Source organism: Sabethes cyaneus, chromosome 2 (genome assembly GCF_943734655.1).
Source record: "Sabethes cyaneus chromosome 2, idSabCyanKW18_F2, whole genome shotgun sequence".
NCBI classification, from domain to species: domain Eukaryota; kingdom Metazoa; phylum Arthropoda; class Insecta; order Diptera; family Culicidae; genus Sabethes; species Sabethes cyaneus.
In genome coordinates, this window is record NC_071354.1 from 188,584,865 (window position 1) to 188,606,948 (window position 22,084).

Below are 22,084 nucleotides of genomic sequence, written 5' to 3' on the forward strand. Positions count from 1 at the left end.
GAGTGAATGCTAACCACTACGCCGGGACTGACCCCTTTCCTAGAGCATTATATTATTGTAAAATGGAACTAAGAAAAGCTAAGTATGAAAAACCAATTTTTAAAAGAGTTTTAAAGAATATACCCTATAGTTCAACCCTCGATAAAGATAGAAATTTTATTTCTTCAGCAAAGTTACTTGATTTTATATTGTTTACAACTTTGCCAAGAAGCTATGTAGATATTTCCTAACAAAAAAAAGTTATTTTTTTATTTTCATAATAGTAAGCGACGACTAACTTTTGACAGTTTTAGATTAAGGGGGATATTCATACGAACAAAAGTGCTGAAAACCATAAATGATAAAATAAAAACAAAACACACTAGGAAAAAACTACTGTGCAATGAGATCGAGGGCATTGAAGTGATTCGACGATGTGAAGGAGATAGCGGAGAAAATCTAGTTCTGCTCGCAGAAGTCTTTGAAGTAAAAAAAAAAACAAATGCAGACCAACTAAATGGTTTACGGGCGAGGGAATATGACGCCGAATACCGTACAGCGAATGATGTCATTGGTTGTGATGAAGCAATTTTCAATTGCAAGGTAGACGTGCTCTCTACAGCAATTTTTGCTACTTTTACTTTTATAAATTTGATAAATTTCAATACATTTCATGCAACGAACTTGTAGCTTGAGTGCTATACCTCAGGGAAGTAACTTGGGGCCTCTGTTGTTTTGAATTCTTTCAACGAAGTTGCATCATAGTTTGATACATCGTGTACAAGATGCTCAGTTATAAGTTGAGGCGGGTGATATATGAGAAGCAACAAATCTACAACTCTTAAAAATGCTCTCAAATTTGCAAATGTTGACCGATTTGGCTGAAATTTTGACCAAAGTCTTAGGATTGAATATAAAACAAGTGATGTGGAGCTCAGGAATGTGGGTCATTTTTAAGGCCACTTTAAGGACCCCTAAAGTGATAAAAATTTCATTTTTGTAGTCAAATTTCATATTTAATTGAAAAAATCTCGTCTAACTTTTGCAGAACCATAGTGAATGCATATATATTCTGAAAGCTTGTCCTCTAAGCTTTCCAAAAATGTATAACACACTTGAAATTGGTTGGAAAATTATTGAGTTATTCATGATAGTATGTGTACACATAGCCAAAAAACGTTTTTTTGCAATAACTTGAAATTTTGGGGGTGGTAGGAAGATTTCAAATGTGTTTTTATGATGTACTAGGTGTGACTAACAACGTACACTAGGTCATTTGAGACGTATTTTTTCCGTGTAACACCGTGTAATGGATGTAAGGCTTATAACCTAAATCTAACCAATAAAAAACAGAAATCGATGTTTGGTGGTGATATGTATCGAAGATTGCCATCGTTTACGGGAAACGATACTAAATATGATGATCTATACAATAAACACAATAAAGTGATAGTGTTTTACTGTGTTAATTCATCGTACAAAGAATTTTTTATACTCCATTCGAAATTCCGTGAAAGTAAATTCCCGGACATTTCCTGATTTGCCCAGGTTTTTAAAGGTAACTCCAAAGAGTTTATTTACGTGCAGTTTCCGATACTGTGAATAGAACTCAACAGCTGAACTTCTTCCACATTTAGACATAAAGTCAATACTGATTTGTTTTTTAACAGTACTCAAATTGAATTAAGTTGCTTAACTTTTCTTATGTGCCGTTAAATCCGACGTCTTTAGAACCATGATGCTTCGCAACGACTCAATCTAAAAACAATTTCTACGAAGGGCAAAAACTTTTAAGAGCAGTTGAGCAGGCGAATGCTTCCAAACAAAAAAGTTACTTTTATACTGCAATCACAAAGGTAAGCAAACAATTTTTCCATACCGTGATTGCGTTGTTCTTCGCTTTACAACAATAATTTCGATAGAGGGTAAAGTTGACTTGTCCAGGTACAGACCGGGATGGTTTCCTTAGTTCACCAAAAATCGGCTGATTCAAAGAAAAGTCTAAACATTCGGTGGGTAAATTGCGAAAGCAAAAACCTTTATAATCTGATTCTATTTAAAGCGTCTTCCTAACTTTGATACACAACAAAGAATGTTACAGCCTTAGACCATTTCAATTCCTTAAAAAAATGCACTAATTGAAATTGCCGAGAATCTATATGGTCGACCATATCTCAAAAACGTGATGATTCAGCCAAAACAGGAACAGACGAAAACAATTTAAATTGATAGCAATCCGACAAGTGTTTGTTGTGGTCCTTCTCAAAAGCTATTTTTACCCCGTTCACGCTTTTTAGGTCATTATCATTTCGATCACATGCATGTGATATAATCTTTGTCTGGCTGGCATGGCAGTACAAGTTCTGATAGAAAGATAAGAACAGGACTTCAAATAGTACCTAATGACTTGTAGGTATAGGTACATCTTGGTAATCCGCAGTCGAAACAGATAACAGTCATTCGATTGGTTCGGGGCCATTGTTTGTGGATTTCGATAAATCAATCGTCGAAAATAGAATGACAGTCGATCATGACAGGACAAACAGTCGATCGTAATCTCGTTGTTCAGCAACAAGAGCTGACATGTTAGAAAGGGTTTATCCTATCTAGTTTTTACAAACCACAAAATCGAATAATAATTATAAATATCCAATGAGCACAATCGTTGGCCTAAGCCAAAGCTTGTCCAGCTTGTTCAACTCGCAAAGTACTGAAAAAGGGCGCCTCATTGACCGATAAGACAAAACAGGTGATTATCACACAATAATCTATTTTATTGAGCCGCTAAAGCAGGGCGTATTATAAAAAAAACCTTCTTGTCTTCAATCTCGATAGTTGGCGTACATACACACACATAGACGTTATCACAGATAAACAAAGGCTTTGTCCCGGGTGTCCACCACATTATGCCTGGCATTATGCCATAACAGTAACGCGTCTGATTTGTTTATCTAACAAGAGCTCAAATGAAATTACACGAGGGTCGATGCTGGTAATTTCGTTTAATAGAATTTAATATTTTATATATGCGCATATATCATTTTACGTAAAGTGGTTCCCTGATTCCCCGAGCGTCTGTTGTTTATGATAGCAACTTAAACATTACCCCATTAAATGCTAATACAATAGCTAGGCCCGCGGGAGCTGTATGGTATGATTATGGGTGACTTGTTGGGACGTTATCATTTGCTCGTGATCAATTTTGCTGATATGAGATAAATAACCAGGAAGCGAAAGATAGTGTTGCTAGCACGTGTCTGACAATTTGGCACACTAGGACTTGAGAATAAAACCCCTTCACTAACTGCTTCTTGTATCAGCCCCGAAAGTAGGAAAAATCGCGTTAATTAACAATCATAAATAACTAGGTCGATTGGATTCGAATGCTCTTCGGTTTCTGTTCGCCTGTTCGAATGGTATGTGCCGAAGGGTTCTTCATGTATATACAGTGACGGGAGCTGGTTTAATTGGGAATTCTGGTATTGATTCCATTTTACATCGTCTTACATAGTCATCAGTGCCAATGAATTTCCGCAATTGGAGAAAGAAATAAGAATCTACTAGAGCAGGTGTTTAATTATTAGGGAATCCCACGTGCTTGTTGCGATGGAGGATAGTAATAAGCGGTAACAAGTTTTAAACCGTCAATCCATTTCATTAATTAATAAATGATTGTAGACACTGCTAGGAAAAAACAAATTTAAGAGCAAATGAAGAAAATGTTCCTCTCAATCGTAAATTCTACTAAAACACTCGAAACGCAATTATTCCACAAAAATAAAGATGGTGAAGCATCTTCCAGCACAGCCACTTGTGTAATCCTCTGTTGGTACTGTCACGCGAACAACCCTAAACCACTTCGCATTCAGTAAGTCCTGCTGGTGCGGGCGGTGCGGCGTGGCATATGGTTCCGGTGCTTCCAGTTTGTTTGTCTGAGAATAGGATGGGATCGAACTTTCCGTAAAAACTTCCATTCTCTTCGAGCGTGTGGTAGCAAACAAAAAATAACGAAAATAGGTACCAACTGCGTGCGTAGATTCTGTGCTTTTAATTCTGTTTGAGATGAAATCTTAATATTTTTTATGTTCTCTTTGGCTGGCTAAAGCACCTGGCGCAAAACGTGGGCGTCAGCAGTATCCGTCGCTTGATCCCTGTCTGCGACCAATCCCAGCTGCCAGCCAGGATTCGTTTTCAGGTTTTACGTCTGTTTGAACTTTTGTTTTGTCGGGCTAGCAGGAGCAATGACGCAGGAGAAAAGGTGCCTAAAACATTTTGCTGCCTAATGGGAAATTTACACTCGCTTCTAGCATGATGGATTAGGCGCGAGTCGATTGAGGGAAAAAAATTTCACAGAAAGAATGCGTGTAGGTTTTATGTGCTTTGGATTTATTTTTATGGCGCCAGCAGGAAATTCTCCCTGAGAATGGAAACCAATTGTCTTGAACTGAATCGCAACGTTGTTGGTCTCGAACCTAACGAAGCTATTCACCTCAGATTGGTACATTTCAAATGGGCCAAACTTGCTGAATTATATATTTGAAGGCCAGAGCTCATAAGGCACTGACATTCGACGCATTAATCATTAATTCAACCTCTACTAAACAAAGCAGACAGCAATACCTTCGTTGCTCCTTGGAAGCTGCGTTCCGCACGATGCGATAAATAATCCACTGTTTTGTGTTGCTGTCACGGTATCCTTTCACTTCTTTCCGTTGTTCTGCACAAACTTTTGATTGAAGCACCGAAAATCCTTGAGATTGCTTTCGCTCCTTTGCTGCACTCACATTCCTGAATAAACTAGCTTTGTTGCTTGAACAAATTATTCTTAACATTTGCTCAACAATATGTTTAATTGAAATCTCATTTTAAATCAGAAAAAAAACACTATGCTATTATGGTCACTACTGCAATTCCACCCAATTAAAAAGCTCACTTACAGGTTTGAGCACGATAACACTAATCTAGAACGATATGCACAATTTACGACCAAAAACTCAGGGCGGGTGGGTCTTTGACACTACGCGTTTGGTTGCTCAATAAAACCCTCGAGCAGTACGTTTACAGTTTACAGCTAAAAGTTTACAGTTCCGGTACGGTCCAGATCCTTTGAACGCGGCTCGGTTACTGACTGAATGCCATTGACTGGCATAACGATACAGACAGCTGCTCCCTTTTAGGTACCTTACTTGCTGCTGGTGGTTGCTGTGCTGCCTGGATTCAAGCGTTTTTTGCTCTTTGCCCTCAACACAGGACACAGCAGAGCACAGCATTGCATAGCAAGCGAGTGGTTTTCAAATGTATGTGTGAATGTAAGTGAGAGAGATAGAGAGAGAGAAAGCAGGACTAAGAGAATTTATGCGGTCGTCCCGGCAACGAAAGTGTGTCGAGAAGCGGTGTGGGTGATGGTTAGACGTTTTGATTATGCTCGTGGGAAAAGATTCCTTCTTAAGGGAAGTATGCACGTTGCAGACAATAGTTTATTAAGTATGGGGGTAAATTTTCAAAATTATCTTCCAAAATGGGCCGGATGGTCCTAGGATATCATGAAATGTTGTGGATAGACACTTTTATAACGGTAGTCTTTCTGCTCGACGGAGGGAATGGTAGTAATGAAACAAAGGTGTTTTATAGCATCCTTAGGGTGGAACGAGTCATTAAGTGGAAGCAGCTGAAAATTAGATAAGGATGAGGGGGGAGTATCATTATGCGGCACTTACTAGGTACGTAGTTCATTACCTTTTACCAAGTTAGAAGATATGCAGCCTGAATTAAGATATAATGAGAACCAATTATAGCCGGATTCGAAACCGACATCTCTTCAGGTTCCCCATGATTCGTTGATATTGCGTAACCTTTGAACTACAGAATACTGCTAAAAAGAAGTTTATGTAAAAAAGGCGAGCCAACCGCAGGCTGAAAGCCTCTGAAATAAGGAATCTAATCTAATCTAATCTCTATAACGTTTATATAAGCGTGCGACAGGCCTTTCAGTCTTCGCCATTACTGGTGAAGCTGATTTATTTTTAGACACAAATTGTGCGTCGTATCCCGTCTATTGTACTCAATGATTGAACGAGATGTTAATCTTACAGGTTTTCTTACCGGAACGGTTGGAATCGGGTGCTTTAAGCAAAATTGATTTATTTTCTCAAGAATCGTTTAATAACAAACAGATGTGACCAGCGCTTCCGACGACGCACAGTGCACAATGGGCAAACTGAGCTCGTAATCCCAATTAATTAGAAGCCGCTAGTTTGGAAGCTTACAAGGAATCAATTTGTGATAGACCCTGCTTGTGTAGACCTTGAAAAGATTTCCATTTTGCTTTACTATCCCAAAAAATCATGGTAAAAGCTAATTTAAATAGTATAAAAATTTATTTGCATATTCGTCGTTGTCTTCAGAATAGAGCCGGAGTAACCCATTCCTGGGCCATTAGGGACCAGGCGTCTCAGAAGTCGCAAGTCATTTTCGATTTGCTCGAGTCATCTCGCAGGTTGGGACCCTCTGTTTCTAGTGTCGATGGAGTTTCTGATGAGAATCGTTTTCGCCGCATTGTCATCTAGCATCCTGTCGGACCCACCGTAGCCTACCAACTTTCCCCAGACGAACGATAGGAATCTTTTAAGGGGTACCTAAAGCTCGTGATTCATACGCCTCCGCTACTCTCCGCTCCGAACTTCAGTTCGTACTCCGGTGAATATCGTTCGCGTCACCTTCCGTTCGAACACGGCAAGTGCGCGTGTGTCCGTGAGCGCCACGTTCATAAGGACTAGTAGTCCAATGAGGGTTTTGTACATTGCCAGCTTCATACCGCAACGCAGGCTTTTTGATGGTAGCGTTTTGTGAAGGACAAATTAGGACCGATTTTCCGCTTGATCTTCTTACTAGTGTTACGCGGTAACCAGCGATCCCAAATATACGAACTCACCTACCCTTTCTAGTACGCCGCGCCGCCGTCAACGATAACCGTCTGTGGGAAATGCGCGTGTGGCCTTCCTTTAAGCCTCTTCCTTTTATGTATTTGGTCTTTCAATACATTTATTTTTAACCCAATTCTCCTAGAGTCCGCTTTCAATCTGAAGTAGATTGCCTCTGATGCATGCAAAATAAGCCTTGCTTAATCCTCACCGTCTCTCGAAGAGAGTCGAAAGTGTCCCAAGAATGGCACAAAACGCATCATTCGACCCAATGTTGCTATGATCAGTTGCATAAGTTTTTCGAGAAACCGTGTTTGTGCATTATCTACCATTACCTGTCACGATCGACTCTATCGTATGCTGTATCTATGTATGTATGCTGTATGCCGTATCGTATGCTATATCTACAAAATTAACGCGAAATCCCATAAAGCATACTGCGCACTTATCTACGCTGACGATCTTAAACTGTTTCTTACCGTGCGCTCCATCGACGACTGCCGTCGGCTCCAAAAATTGTTAGATGGCTTCGTGAATTGGTGTAAGATCAACTACTTGATAGTGAGCACAGCAAAATGTGAGGTTATAACGTTTCATCGCACTCAAAACTCTATCATCTTTGACTACAATATAAATGGAAATACTCTCCGGAGGGTAGAGCAAGTTAGCGACCTCGGCATCTTACTCGACTCCAAACTTATGTTTAACGCTCACCGTTCTGCTATTATCTCCAAAGCATCCCGACAGCTAGGATTTATCTCCAAAATCGGAAGAGATTTTAGGGATCCTCACTGCTTGAAATCTTTATACTGTGCACTAGTTCGTCCTTTGCTTGAAAACGCCTGCGTGATTTGGCAACCACATCAGCTCACCTGGATTCTAAGAATCGAACGCATCCAAAGACGATTTATCCGTATTGCCCTCAGAGAGTTGCCTTGGAGAGACCCAGAGAATCTCCCTCCTTATCGTGAACGTTGTCTTCTGCTCGGTTTGGACACACTAGAACGGCGCAGAAAAGTTCAGCAGGCAACGTTCGTAGCAAAAATTTTGAACAACGACATTGATTCGCCGACGCTGCTTTCAAAAGTGAATTTCCGAGCATCTCAAAGATCTCTGCGAACTACGGCTTTATTGCACACGGAATTTCACCGAACCACGTTTGGGTACCACGAACCAGTGACGTCATGCATCCGGATGTTCACTCGGGTTGAAGAACTGTACGAATTTGGAGAGCCTACTCGAATTTTTGTTCAAAAATTGTCAAGAACTGATGCTTTGTAAGAGTTTGTGTGACCTTCATTAAGACATTGTCAGATGAATGTATCAAATAAAATAAATAAATAAATAAATACTTTATAATTCCCTACGAAACCTTCTCCTACATAAAAAAAACTCTAAAAAATTGACTATAAAGCCATTTGTTTAAAATATGACTTTTATGAAACCAGCACAAAAAAGTTGCATCAAAAATAAGTAAAACAGACTCGATTATAAGCCCTCAAAGTAGTTTTCTGAAAACACTTTGTAGAAAAAAGCGGCTTTTTGATCTTTTATGTATGAACAGTTGTGTTGATCTCCTCGACATAATTGAAAATGTAGAAAATCTCGAAATTTTGGTATTCTGGTATTGATTTCCGGTTAAATTTAACAAACGTTATGACTATGCTGATTGAAGATGAGAAATAAATCGGCCGTAGAAAACTTGTGCTCGTGTCACTATGATAATTTATAAGTACTTAGGTTAGATACCGTGGACCCCCGTTCGTTTGACCATTTTTAATCTGAACACTTTTTAATTTGAACCCCGTTGGTTTGCACGACGTGCAAATTAAAAATGGTTCAAATGTCATTCTCAACATGACATCATTTGTTTATGCAGACAATGCACAGAAACACGATTCGTTTGTACTGACCTAGCTTGTTTAATCGGTTTCACATTTCGTTTTCCTAACGATTAAGAGAGAAATCCGATCGGAAAATGCAATATTCGCACTTGCAACTGCCAACTAAAACAAACCACCCAAAACAATAACAAAGAGCAGGGCGGCCAGTTCACACAGGTTTCAGCATATTTCGGGTTACCAGTTGTTCAAATTAAAAAGTAACCCCGTTAGTTTGCATGAGGAATCGTTCAAACGAACGGGGGTCCACTGTATATTTGTCATTCTAAAACGTGCTTGAAAATGGAAAACATTCTTAAAAATAGCACAATATTATGGCCTTTCATGGAATATTTTTAAATATTTACACAAAAAACTGATTGAAACGATACTTTCTTGACCCTTCAGTCTTACGGTGTTTCGGACTGAAGCTTTAACAACTTTTCTCGTGACTATTCCTTGTGCTATGCATACCGAAATTAATCAAGGATGGGTAAAAGCACTTAAAATCACTTTTGGTGGCCCAAATCACTTCTTCTGCTTTCTGCTTAGATAAAAAATATGAGAAATATGAAGATTATAATTCATCACATCAAAAAACTGACAGAATTTGGTAGAAATCATTCTGTTTTAGTAAAAGTTTAGCAAAAATGAAAAATACTTCGAAAAAACTTAAATTATTTTATGACACTTGATGGTGTTAAGACATAAAAAATAGTATTCTGCCACATTGGATTAGCTTTTAAAAGAATCAGAAATATTCGTTACTGTGTATTCGCCAAAAACCCCGCTACTAATAAAAGTGTCACTGAGCTGCAACAAAAAACAAATTCGGGACGTCGAAGCTAGACAGTTGATTCAGTAAGAATTTCCTAAGTTGGTTAGTTGGAAAAATATGGTTAGGTTTAGTGCATATCACCCTGAGTTCAGCAAAGCAGCGTGAGTATAACGAGAGAGTAGGTACTCCATGCTATGAAGAGCTCTCCTATGTGGTCCCGGTAAAAGATACAAGTAGCATGCTGCCGGATACTAAGCATAAAAGATTGATAGTAGTGTCATTGATCTTCTAGCTAGAGTACCATTCGATCACAAGTGTGTCTTCTCTGTCTCCAAGCAAATATAAAGCAACGTTAGACGGAAAAGAAACTATGTTAAGCACATCGCTATTTCTAGCCTCGAAGGACGCCGGCTCATGCAATTCTGCGTGCACATCACACTTTCATGCTTCGAGCGTCGTTTGGATGCCGGAAGCAGATGTCTTCCCAACCCAACACCAACTGAAGTTGCACTTGCTGCATGTGGTTCCTGTAGAGGATGCAAGCGTATTTCGAGAGCGAGAGGAACGATCCAAAATTAACGCAGGCCCCTGAAATTGCCAGTGCAACGCCCCTTGACATGGTGAGGGCAACTTTCTAAGCTACCGGGGATTTATGCTGTCCTAAAATTTCCAAGTTCATACAACCTTATCGTACACCAGTCTACTTTTTTTCTTTTCGTCTTACGTGTGATGTCCTATGTGGCAACACCGAGAAAAATGAGTAATCAAAGTAGAAAGTTACATCTGCCTTTCTGAAGTTCTCTTTGCGAGCATAAAAGTTAAGTTTAAGCTTACTATTATTACGTGAAAGTTATTTTTATAACAGTATTATGTCATGATTTTTATTACAGTGACCGGTTAGTTTAAATTCACCAGCACTATCAATGTTACAGTGCACTTATTGACCATCACAAGGGTTTATTGCAAAACTTCGAACCAGTCATAAATTAGTTACGCCGATTGGGATAGCAACAGTTTCTAGGTATAATACACTTCCGGAGTCACGTACGAGACATTCGCCTTCTTGTGAAAAAAGAAATACTTTATTTGCTCCTGCTGTTCTTTGCCTGGAAGAGGACAAAACTTTCCTAATTTGGTAAATGGACAACTTTACGATATCCACTAGGGAGGCGAAGTTAACCTAATTGAATTTTAATGACAATCGGTTTGCTCGGCCAGGTACAGAGCTAAAACCAAATACGAGAGCATTAACTGAGATTTTCCCACGGTTGTGTGGACATTTTGTTTGCTTTTTGTTGCTAACTGTGGCAACAAGGATGATGGGATAGGTACTTGAGACAGTAACGTTATCAAAATAATGAACTTTAATGCTACCGGATAATCCTGCTGCAGCTTTTCAAAAGCGAGGGTGCTTGGAAAATATGTGAACGTTAAAGTTCATTAGTGTTGGTCGGTTTAACTGGCGGGATTGAATATGTAAAACAAACAAAAAAACGTTAGCCAATTACGGTGAGCGGGCAGAATGACAAAAAGGTGTCACCCATTCTTCGAATAACTAGAAAAAGGTGCAGAAATTTGCGATGATAAAAAATCAATAACATGCTAACGGTGTTTCCATCGACCCAATGAACGCCACCTAACTCTTGAATGTACTTGCATCTTAATAAATACAAATGCATGCATTGATGAATAGCAAATGGTTGTTGCCTGTTAAGTAATTTGCTTGAATAAATTTGTCAGTAACAAACTAGGCAATTGAACAATCGATAATTCATGATGTTCAGACCTGAACTGGCGAAGTCCCAGGGGGTATTGAGGTTGGAGACTCGAGTAGCGGTCACACCCTAAGTTATGTTCTCAGGTGTCTGATAGTACCGTATCTTCTCAGGTGCTTAGCAGATTTCCCTACTCGTAAAAAAAAGACCTGAACTGGCGAGGGTTAATTCGCCAAAGGGATTTCCAACGCTTGAAAACTGTGTCAGCACGACTTTGTTGACTGGGCGATTCACCTGTATGCACATCGCATCGAACTGTTACGCTGATGTAGTGTCTCCTGGTGGAGTTGTTTGCATCGTTATAGGTAGGTAATCCGATTGAGCTTAATGGTGTCAGACGAGAAGCGCTCGACCAGTTCCAATCAACAATCAGCTGTCGTGTTGCTATCGGCCTGGGCGAGTTTCGAACGCGTACATCAGGATGTTGCCAATGGGAGATCGAATTAGCAAGCGACTCTAATTTCTAATTCGAAAATTACACACGTCCTGCTGCGAGTTAGATTGTAACAGCTGAGCATGTTGCAGGTTGTAAACTTGCAACTTGTTTGTACATGGACTGGTACGAATAAGCTTTCAATATGATGCAATTAACTTTCTAATTCAGAATTGTAGTCGCCTTAGGGGGTTCAACATTCAAAAAAATTGTAATGTATTGAAATATTGATTCAGAAAATCCAAAACTTACAAATTATTGTTTAAAAAGAAAAACATTTTTATTAAAGCAGAGAAGCGTTTGGTGCGAAAAATGTAAAACTGAATACTCCTGGGAAAGTTTCGATCTGCGGCTAAAAATATTGGGTTAGTTTGTGGCAGTGGGACTCCAACCCACAATTTCTCGATTAGTACTCGAGTGCTTTACGCATTTAAACTATACCATACCCATGTATTAATTAGTCTCAGATCTAGTTTTGTCCCTTCCAAAGGGCAGTCATATTACAAATAATATGAAACTTTCCCAGTATTCAGTTTTAGCACCAAACGCTCCTCTGCTTTAATCAAAATAGAGTTTACGTTTGACCGCGAAAAAGTCAGTAACAGTAAAACGAAAAAGAAAACCCGAATTAATCCACCTAGCGGCGTGACCTAGCCTTTCTACTGCCATAATAATCATTTTTTTTTTTAATTCTATATTAGAGAGGTTTTCAGCCTGCGGCTGGTTCGCCTCTTATAATAATCATTATTTAATTTCTCAGGAACGTCTATGTATAATTAACTTGACTATATTTTTAAATATCCGTTCCGTATTCCTCAAAATCCTTATTTGCCAGTAAAATTACCAACGTATTGCGTAGAATAATTAAATTTTCTTTCCTTGGGTGCGTAAATACTTGTAAAACCTTATTTAGTTTTATAATCGGTCGGCCTTAACTTTTGGGCTTCAGAGCCATATACGAAACATGTTTTGAATTGACAATATGAAATATGTGTTCATAACAGATTTTTTGATAATTAATTAATACCATGCGTTCAAAAGTTAGCATCTTTGAAAAACAAGAGTTCAGAAAAATTATTATTATACTTCGCTTTTGAAGACAAAGGATATCGACAACAAAATGATTAATCTCAAAATTTTACTATTAGTTTGCTTGGCTTCAATTTTGCGATATATCTGAATTAGAAAAAATAACTAAATAGAGCATTAGATATGAAAAAGAGAAATTGAACTTTTTCTTAGCTGGCGCTCTTTCAGATAATTATTTTTGCAAGAAAATCAAAACTTAAGCTTCTTTTGAATGTACTTTCATGAAAAGATAGTCATTAGCTTGATCGCATCATTTTTACAACGTTAGAAGGTTAGGAAAACAAAATGAGGTCGAAAAATAGTGCAAGCAGCGCCTTAAACATGCTTGAGAATAGGAAATATGATCGATACGATTTCCAGTGCTTGTCATTTTTGATTTATTTGTTGAAACATGATACATGACATAAGACATCTGTCCTTTAAAATGTCATCAACGAAAACAAATCTTACAAAATTACTACCGTGCAACGTTTACTTCCTATTTTTCATATAACATTTCTAAGCTTTAGTATCTATTGATTAAAAAGACCTACATGCTTAAATTAACTGCTTTTCTTCGCTGTTTGCTTTTCTTGTACAATTGTGAGTAACAGCAAGTGAACAAAATGACAATTGAAATCTGAAATCAAAGAAAAGAAAAAGCTTTTCGATTGAATCCCACTATTTAATATTTATTTGCAACAGATACGTAGTTCGCCTACGACGTTCAGGCTTCATCAGTGTCTTATTTCAAAGCGTATACGTATCTGTCGCGAATAAATATTAAATAGTGGAATTTAGTCGGTAAAAGTTTTTTCTTTTCTTTAATTTCAAATTTCGTATTCCACTAAGAGGCTTCAAAAACTTTAGACAATTGATTCAGAAAAGTGAGAAACATCTTTTCTTGAATTTCAATGCAAATTTAAAAATTGCAAATTGTCATCCCAAGTAACAATTTGAGTTTTATTACACTCTTATGATAGCATTCAAGACCACAATTGGTCATGAAAACCACCATAAGAGTACAATCAAACTCACATTGTTGCTTGAGATCACATACACACATACATACATACATACATACATACATACATACATACATACATACATACATACATACATACATGCATATATACATACATACATACATACATACATGCATACATACATACATAATACATACATACATACATACATACATACATACATACATACACACATACATCACACACATTAAATACAATCAACATTTGATTGATATGTTTTGATTTCACACGTTTTAACGGTTTAATATACGGTGCTTAAGTGTTAAAGTTTAAATAACTTTTGAATGAACCGTCCGATTTTAAATAACTCGGTTTCGTTTGATAGATCTCAGCAGTTATTTTCAAATAATATTAAAATGTGTGATGTTTTTCATTGAATTAATGCTGATATGTTACAAAAATATGTTTTAAATACTATTTTTTCACATTTCTTTATGTAACTTTCAAACTACAAGCTCAATCGTCATGAAATTTGGAAGTTAAGGGTTTGCAAGGCTCCTCTTTCATATGCAATTCAATTTTGTTCAAATCGGTTAAGGGACCTATGAGATAATGAAGTCCCATATTTTTCATATTTTTATACATAACTTTTGAACTAAAAGTCCGATCAGTATGAAATTCAATAGCGACCAATGGGACACCTAGACCTTTCATTTGACACTAAGAACATTAAAATCGGTCCAGCCATCTCCGAGAAAAGTGAGTGAGATTAAAAGCGTCACATACACACACACACACATACACACACATACATACACACACACAGAAAATGCTCAGTTTTCGAAACTGAGTCGAATGGTATATGACATTCGGCCCGCAGGACCTTCTTTCCATTTTCGGTTTTCCAAGTGATTTCTATACCTTTATACTATATATTTATATAGTAGAAAGGCAAAACATGTTTGCAAAAAGAAATTTGAAAAAATCTTCTAAAAGATTTCAGAAAAAAGATTTTTGGTGAGATTTTACATTACAATTTTTCGTTGTAAGTATGATTTATTTTCACGAAAAAATAAATTGAATGTTTAGTAACAAGTGCTACTCTGCAGTATAAGTTTGAAGAGCTTTGAACAAGTCGATTAATGTGCCTGAAAGATACGATTCACTTCCCGGACGAGCAAAAAAGATTCCTACAGTCTCTGAGGTTTCTCGCATAGGAATCGCGTGGAGAAATTCTGCAGGAGATTCGTACAAAATGCCGCCTATAGAACCAGATTCTTGTATGAGAATCCAACAGTTGGAATCCCCGGGACCGGGACCCATATGACTCGGTACAGGAATCGCCTTTATTATCAATTAGCAATCCTTGGGATTTTGAAAGTGGGAATCCTGGCGTGTTAGTAAGGGATGCCAAATAAATAAATCTCACGATCCAGGCGCCCAATTTACCATTTCAAAGTGAGAGATTAATTGCTCATCAAGCTTCCCTTTCGATTAATCCACTGTTTCGCATGCCGTGTGGGACGTAGCGTCGTCTTGTTGAAACCATATAACAGGGCGTTCCCAATTGCTTACATCTGGGGTAATAAAAAGGCCGCTATCATCGAAGGATAGCGCAACTACAGTTGATAATGACGTGGCAGCAATTTTCCTCCTCGATCAATTCATACGCTGGTCCTTAAACATTCTAAAACAAAAACAGAGTTCTTATGTTGTTTGTGGTTCATCACACTAAAGAAGACAATTTCGTTTGCTGACGTTAAAGAATATATTGTTTTAACTAGAGTTGAGCTTAATCACTGAATGCAAATCAGAAGAGTTATGCGTTAAATATTGACGTGATGACGATGACCAAATGCCGATTTTAAATACTCATTGTGAGAAAAATGAACCTCCCAGTTGGCCTCAGGCTACGACGCTGGTCGTCGTATGTTTGTATCTCGGCTGGGAGAGGCTTTAAGAATCAACAGGATCGTAGCGCTAGCCCCGCAATTGTCCTGTACTCTAACAAATGTCTGCGAAGTATGTTTAATGAAAACCGACGACCTAGTTTTAAAAAACGGAATGTAGCACCTGGGCTTTGTTTTTTGAGAGAAAAATACAAATTTAGTTTTGAACTAGAAAAAATAAATTTGGCAGCACTACCACTCAAAACTATTTATTACAATTTCTTGAGCAATTTTACTTGGCAATATGAAAGTAAATTTCATCCCAGATCTAATATATCTGGCAGTATAAACAGAAAAAAATAGAGGGCTTAACAGCAATGGAAAATTTTGACTTAGACTTACGTCTTATGGAAAGGTAGCAATCCTTGGCCTATTGGTAAAGCAATTTATATAAAAAGCAAAGAGAAAGGAGCTTGTTTTTTCTGTTTTTGACGATTGATTTAAAAAAATTCTGTATGAGTAGGCAAAATTCTAAACAAACTTAATTTTTTTTTAATATTTTATAGCGAACGACTTCCCAGTAGCAGAAGGAAATGGTAAAAGAAAGTAATGAAATTAGAACTGTCAATAGTATAAAATCTTTTGAAATGCTCTTATTACGTTTGTAGTTCGTTCTAATGTACCAAGCTAGTAGATGCCTGAGTTAGAGTTAGTTAGCTAATTTTCAACTAATCTGCTAATTGGCGGATCAGAGCAAATTAATACCAGATTCGAACCCAAAGGGTTCTATCTTGGCCCTGATTTGACAGTAATGCGTAACTCTTATCTTGGCCAGTCACAAATCTTTTACAAAATTATGAGGAACGTGCTGCAGAAACTGTAAACAAATATTTTTTAAGTTGAAATTATATAAAAAACTGTTCTTTAATTCTAATTAATTTACAGTTCTCCTCGAAAAATGCCAACTATAGGTTGAAACGTCAGATAGTAAAAATTTGCTTTTTAAGTGTTAGGGAGTCCACGATGAGACAGCAGGAACAATGTGGGAACCAGAATAGCTTCGTCTATTGTCCTGGAAAGTAAAGCTTGCGAACCTACTTCACGTACTTAGAGAGAAATTCGTTAATTTTTTTATAACGTTACTTCTTAATAAGTGTTGCTTCAATGACTGTCCCTTACCTAATTTTCCGCTCTTTCCCCTTCACGTATTGCTTTGGGTGTAAGTGTTTAAGTGTTTGGGTACTAGAACACTTTTGTTTCATTGCTCTCTTCTAGCGTCCTCTCCGTTTTGAGAAAGTCATAAAAGTGTTGTCTTTGGAGTTTTGAATCAAATTTAAACTTACCGAGTTCGGTGAAAATATTGCCGACAGTTCCAGATCGTCCGATGTCAAGTTGCTGAAAAGAAAAACAGAGAAGATAGTGTTCAGATGTGCTTTCTGTCATTTATACGGTAATATAAATGAACATCCCAAGTAACAATTTGGGGTTTATTATACTCTTGCAGTCTTTATAATCAAATTGTTACTTGGGATGACATAATCATGTATGTACGTTAGCGATCTAGAAGTGGTAGATGAGTTTGTAAATTTAGGATCGCTGGTGACCGCAAACAACAATAGTAAAGAAATCCGGCGGCGCATTCAAACGAAAATCGGGACTACTTTTCCCTTTACAAAACGCTACGATCAGGAAGCATACACCACCGTACGAAGCTGATACTGTGCAAAACCCATATTAATCCCTTATTAGTTCTTTGTGGACTTGAAACCGTGACGCTACTGACGGAGGACAAATGCGTCGTTGTCGTGTTCGAGCGGAAGGTGATGCGGACCATATTTGGCGTAGAGTGGCGTATGAATCACGAGCTACAGGCCCTGCTTGGACAGATCCTTATCGTACATCTGATACGGAGAGTCGGTAGGCTACGGTAGGCTGGGCACGTCGTAAGGATGCCGGACGACAGTGCGACGAAAACAATTCTCTTCAGCAACCTCACCGGCACCAGGAACAGAGAGGCCCAACGGGCAAGAAGATTGCTCGACCTGGTCGAAAGCGACTTATGACTTCTGAGACGCCTGAAAAGTTGGTGTCGAGTGGCGTTAGCCGTTAGCTTTTAGAATAATCTCAGTAGAATTCAACAATAATTCTGAATATTTAGCTGGTAGAACTGAAAAAAATTTGTCCAAATTTTTCTCGACATTTTTATTTGTAATTCAGTGAGATTGTTAATAGTTTCATTATTTGCAACATGGATTGTGTCGTGACAGTTAAAACGATTATGTAAAAGACTATAGGCACAAGGGCACAAAATCCATAAGACGAATTATTTCTTTTACAAGGGTAAGGGACTAGTCCCTAAGGGAGTAAACAATCAAGGACCATCCGCTAATAAAAACAGAAAATTGTATGAAAATTCATCATTAAGTGATGGCCTTTCAGTCACCGCGTACCTTGCAACATGTTTTTTATTGTCCAGGCCAACGTTTTAATGGTTTATTTCCTGGTATTTATGTTTATAATGTTAAAAAACATGCTCTATTATTATATGAGTGTTCAATAGTGAGTAGCAAACTGTATCAATAATTGAAATGCAGTAAATTCTTTCTGGTCGAAGTATTAAACTCTGTTCACTCATCATTATATGTAAGACGACAGACTTGCTTTCAACCGTTGTCACCAGTACGGTCTTCCGTAAAAGGATATTAACCAGTATCGTCAGGGTTTACATCTACAAAAGAAAACATAAAAAGCCCTGCGGCAATAAGCAATTCTATTGAAGGACCGCTGTCAGCGTGTGCATATATCATTATAAGACGCCCAACTGTGGAATTTAGTGTTGATAAATTAAAAAAAAAATTAGAGTACCGCAATAACTTCGATTACATTCCTGCTGAACTGGGTTATTCGGTTCGGTTTGGTTCGGTTCGGATAATTATGTCGGACAGTAAAAGTCGCAAAAACAACACCATTATTTTGATAAATGCTGCGGTGTCAATTAGGGAGCATCAAGGCTAGCATAATTGTAATTAGTCTAGTGGTTGTAAAAACCTTAATTTGAAGGAAAATCATCAACCTTTAGCTGTCTAAAATTATGCCGCTGTTCAAATTGCAACAGGAAAGTTTTGCAAGAAAAAATTAACACATCTTAAGAAATAGAGCAAAGCTATTTTTATGCATGCACATATAACTAATATCGTTCAGCACAGCAGCGTACAGGAGGCTGACATCTAATGGAAATAAAGCGCGACTAATGGAGATAAACAAATGAGCAAAAAGGGAAAATACCATCAAAAACAAGTTGCGTTGCAGTAGTGCTCATTCGCGACGCGAAGATTTAATTATAGCATGAACTTCATCATGACATTTCGGACCACGTGCTGTACGAAAATAGACTGGCTGACTGGTGATCACGAACCCATACAGAATGATTGATGCAATTATTTTTGATGCAATCCCGCACTTGCATGTATATTATTTTCAGTTTCGACAATCAACGGAATTAAAATTTGCTGACAGTATTATGTCGAGACTGATTGCATCACGTACGTGCAATACAGATAGCAGATGGCAAAACTTTATGAACTTTCCTCAGCTTCTGCTGGAATGTTTTCTGACAGCAATGGTTTTATGTTTCGTAAACACACGGGAGCAGAAGGAAATTGAAACTTCAGTACCTGTTGTAGCTCATTCCAGTCTATCCTATCCGTCAGCAACAGATTGTAAAAGATAACCATGTATGTTTCGAATAGGTTACTCTCTGTCTCTCTATTCCAGGTCATTTTTCGATCGTATAAAATGAAATTGAATTCTATTCTGCAGAATCGAGCTGAAAACGAAAATGGTTCTGCACCTATAGGAGTAGCATTTATTGGTTACGCATTTTACGGCCTAAAATTGACAGATGTTTAATTTTAATTATAAGCGTAAAAATCGACGAAAATTCGATATCGTAGGTCGTAAAACCGCCAGCCTGTCAACGGATTTGGGAAGAAGCATAAATTAACCGAAACCTAATATCGGCTCAAGTTGGGTCCAAAAATAACCTACATTTCCGGCCCACATTCCGCACCAACTGGGACTAGTCGTGCCGCCCCGGGTTGGAAGCTATTTTTATTGCGGTTAAGTAAAGTCGGCAATTGCCTGCAACAGGCCAACCTACCATCATCGCATCAGCACAGCACAGCATCGCATCACCAAACGCTCTGAGCTGAGCACACGTGCCCGTACGAAATTCGATTAGCAAATCGACATTTGACGTACAAACAGTCAAAATGTGTGGTGTAGCAGGTGGAGGTGGAGGGGTAACGAAAGAAGAAAGCTGAACTTGAAATGGAAAGCGATTGCGGAATGCCTGATGGACGGCAATTAGTGTCTCTGGTTGTTGATCATTAATTAGCATCAATGCAGGGTACACGTGCAGTGTATCGTGTATCATACATGGACGCGAGGAAGTGGCGTCCCATTCATAAGCATACAATCGTTTTTATACTCAATGAAAGTAAAATTCGAAAAAATAAGCAAAAAATGACAAACTTATGCGCAGTTAGTAGAAATGCTCTTCGAAGCACGAAACTTAAAAAATATCAAAAGTTCACACTAAAAAATTTTAAGATAAAAAATATACAAATACTGAAGGTTGAAAATGAATGAATGAAATTTATTTGACTTTGGATTACTTGTGAAATAAAAGGAAAAAACTAAACCAGACAATCTAGAATTAAATAAAACAAATCCGAGACAAAACAGAACTAATTTTAAGTCTATCTGAAACATAGTAAAACACTAAATTCTAACTGAGACGAGGCCTTCGAAACAACACATGTCACTTGATCTTTGAATGTCGTTGAGAATTCAAGAAGCACACTAACATCTTTTACGGTGTTCTAACGTATTAAAGACGTACCATAAAGTAGGTAGTCGTGAAGTGTCAGTCATCAGTTGCATCTAACAGAAATATAATAGCGTGTGTAAGCATTTTAAGACCATATATTTTGTGTTACACCAAGCTGTCAAGGCCATTAGTTGTTGTTGAAGAAAGAGAGCAACGCTTGATTTGTTTATGGCGTAGTATAGCTTCAGACCGTCAGCGTAAGATTGTTTATAACAATAATAAAGTTTTGCATCATTCAGGATAAAGTTTTGCAGCATTCTTGTGTAGCAGAAAAGGAAACGGGCCAAGAAGGCTGCCTTGTGGAACCCCGGACATAACCGGGAATGAAGACGAAATATAATGCTCTATCTTAACGGACATATTCCGTCCGATTGGGCATGGACGCAGCTCTCGAATTTAACCAGTGCCCGGTGGTGCCGAATGACCAAAGTAAATGCCACAAGGTTGGTGGTAGTTGATCGCTTTTGAGCTGAAACTATGTTGATCTGACGAGATGCATGGCGAACATTTTTGTGTCAAAATTACAAGAACAATCAGCTCAAGAAGCTTCGAGGAGGCACACAATACTGTAATAGATGTTTCTCCGTTTAGCTTTAGTGTACATTAGATGCTTTAGTAAAGTACAATTTTGTTTCAGTTTTCCCCTGAATGTTATTCGAACACCGATTCTGTTTTAATGGATTTTTTTTTGCATTTGTAGGCCTTCATCAACTTAGGCTCAATTATTTATGACTATATATTTACTATATACGTGTATTTATGACTGCGCGTTTATCCCGGGCTTTTTTTTCTCTTTTACTTTCCCAACTATATTCTTCTTGCTTCCGCTTCCTCTTCCTACCTTTTTCTTGAGCATCTATCTGTCCTTTCTTTCTTGTCGCTGTCTCTCGTCTCTCTCACTCACACACATACACACACACACACACACACACACACACACACACACACACACACACACACACACACACACACACACACACACACACACACACACACACACACACACACACACACACACACACACACACACACACACACACACACACACACACACACACTTCTCTCTTCGCACACGCTGTCTTTCCTTTCTCTTGTCTGTTCCATTATTCTCTAACAACCTGTTCTCCAAAAAGTTAAGCGAGAAAACGGGTTGCTGAAAACCAATTAATGCTGTCGGCAAGGATCGCCTATGAGCAGAACACTATAAACAATGCCGAGAAACGCTGGCAGCGGATTTACGTTGGGTTATTTCTTAGATTTGGGAGAAGGGGAAGCTGCAGGAGCAATGGATGGAAGAAGTTGTTAGTCTCATGTGCAAAAAAGACTGCTGCAATTATAGCAGTATAACGCTGGTAAACGCCACCTGCAAAGTACTCTCCTGTCACCGATAACACAGGGTTCTATAGGAAACTATAGACTTTATGAGTGCTCACACCACTACATACCAAATTTCTAGCATCTGGCAGATCTTGCAAGAATGTCGGG

At 38.1% G+C, this 22,084-nt stretch overlaps 1 protein-coding gene across 1 annotated transcript in view; it reads right to left on the minus strand.

Annotated features, from left to right (window-relative positions):
* Positions 1-22,084, minus strand: part of LOC128736456 (uncharacterized) — a 189,928-nt gene that overhangs the window by 21,658 nt on the left and 146,186 nt on the right. The window contains 1 exon segment of the mRNA XM_053830938.1: positions 17,052-17,103. Within this exon segment, the coding sequence (XP_053686913.1) occupies positions 17,052-17,103 (52 nt within the window).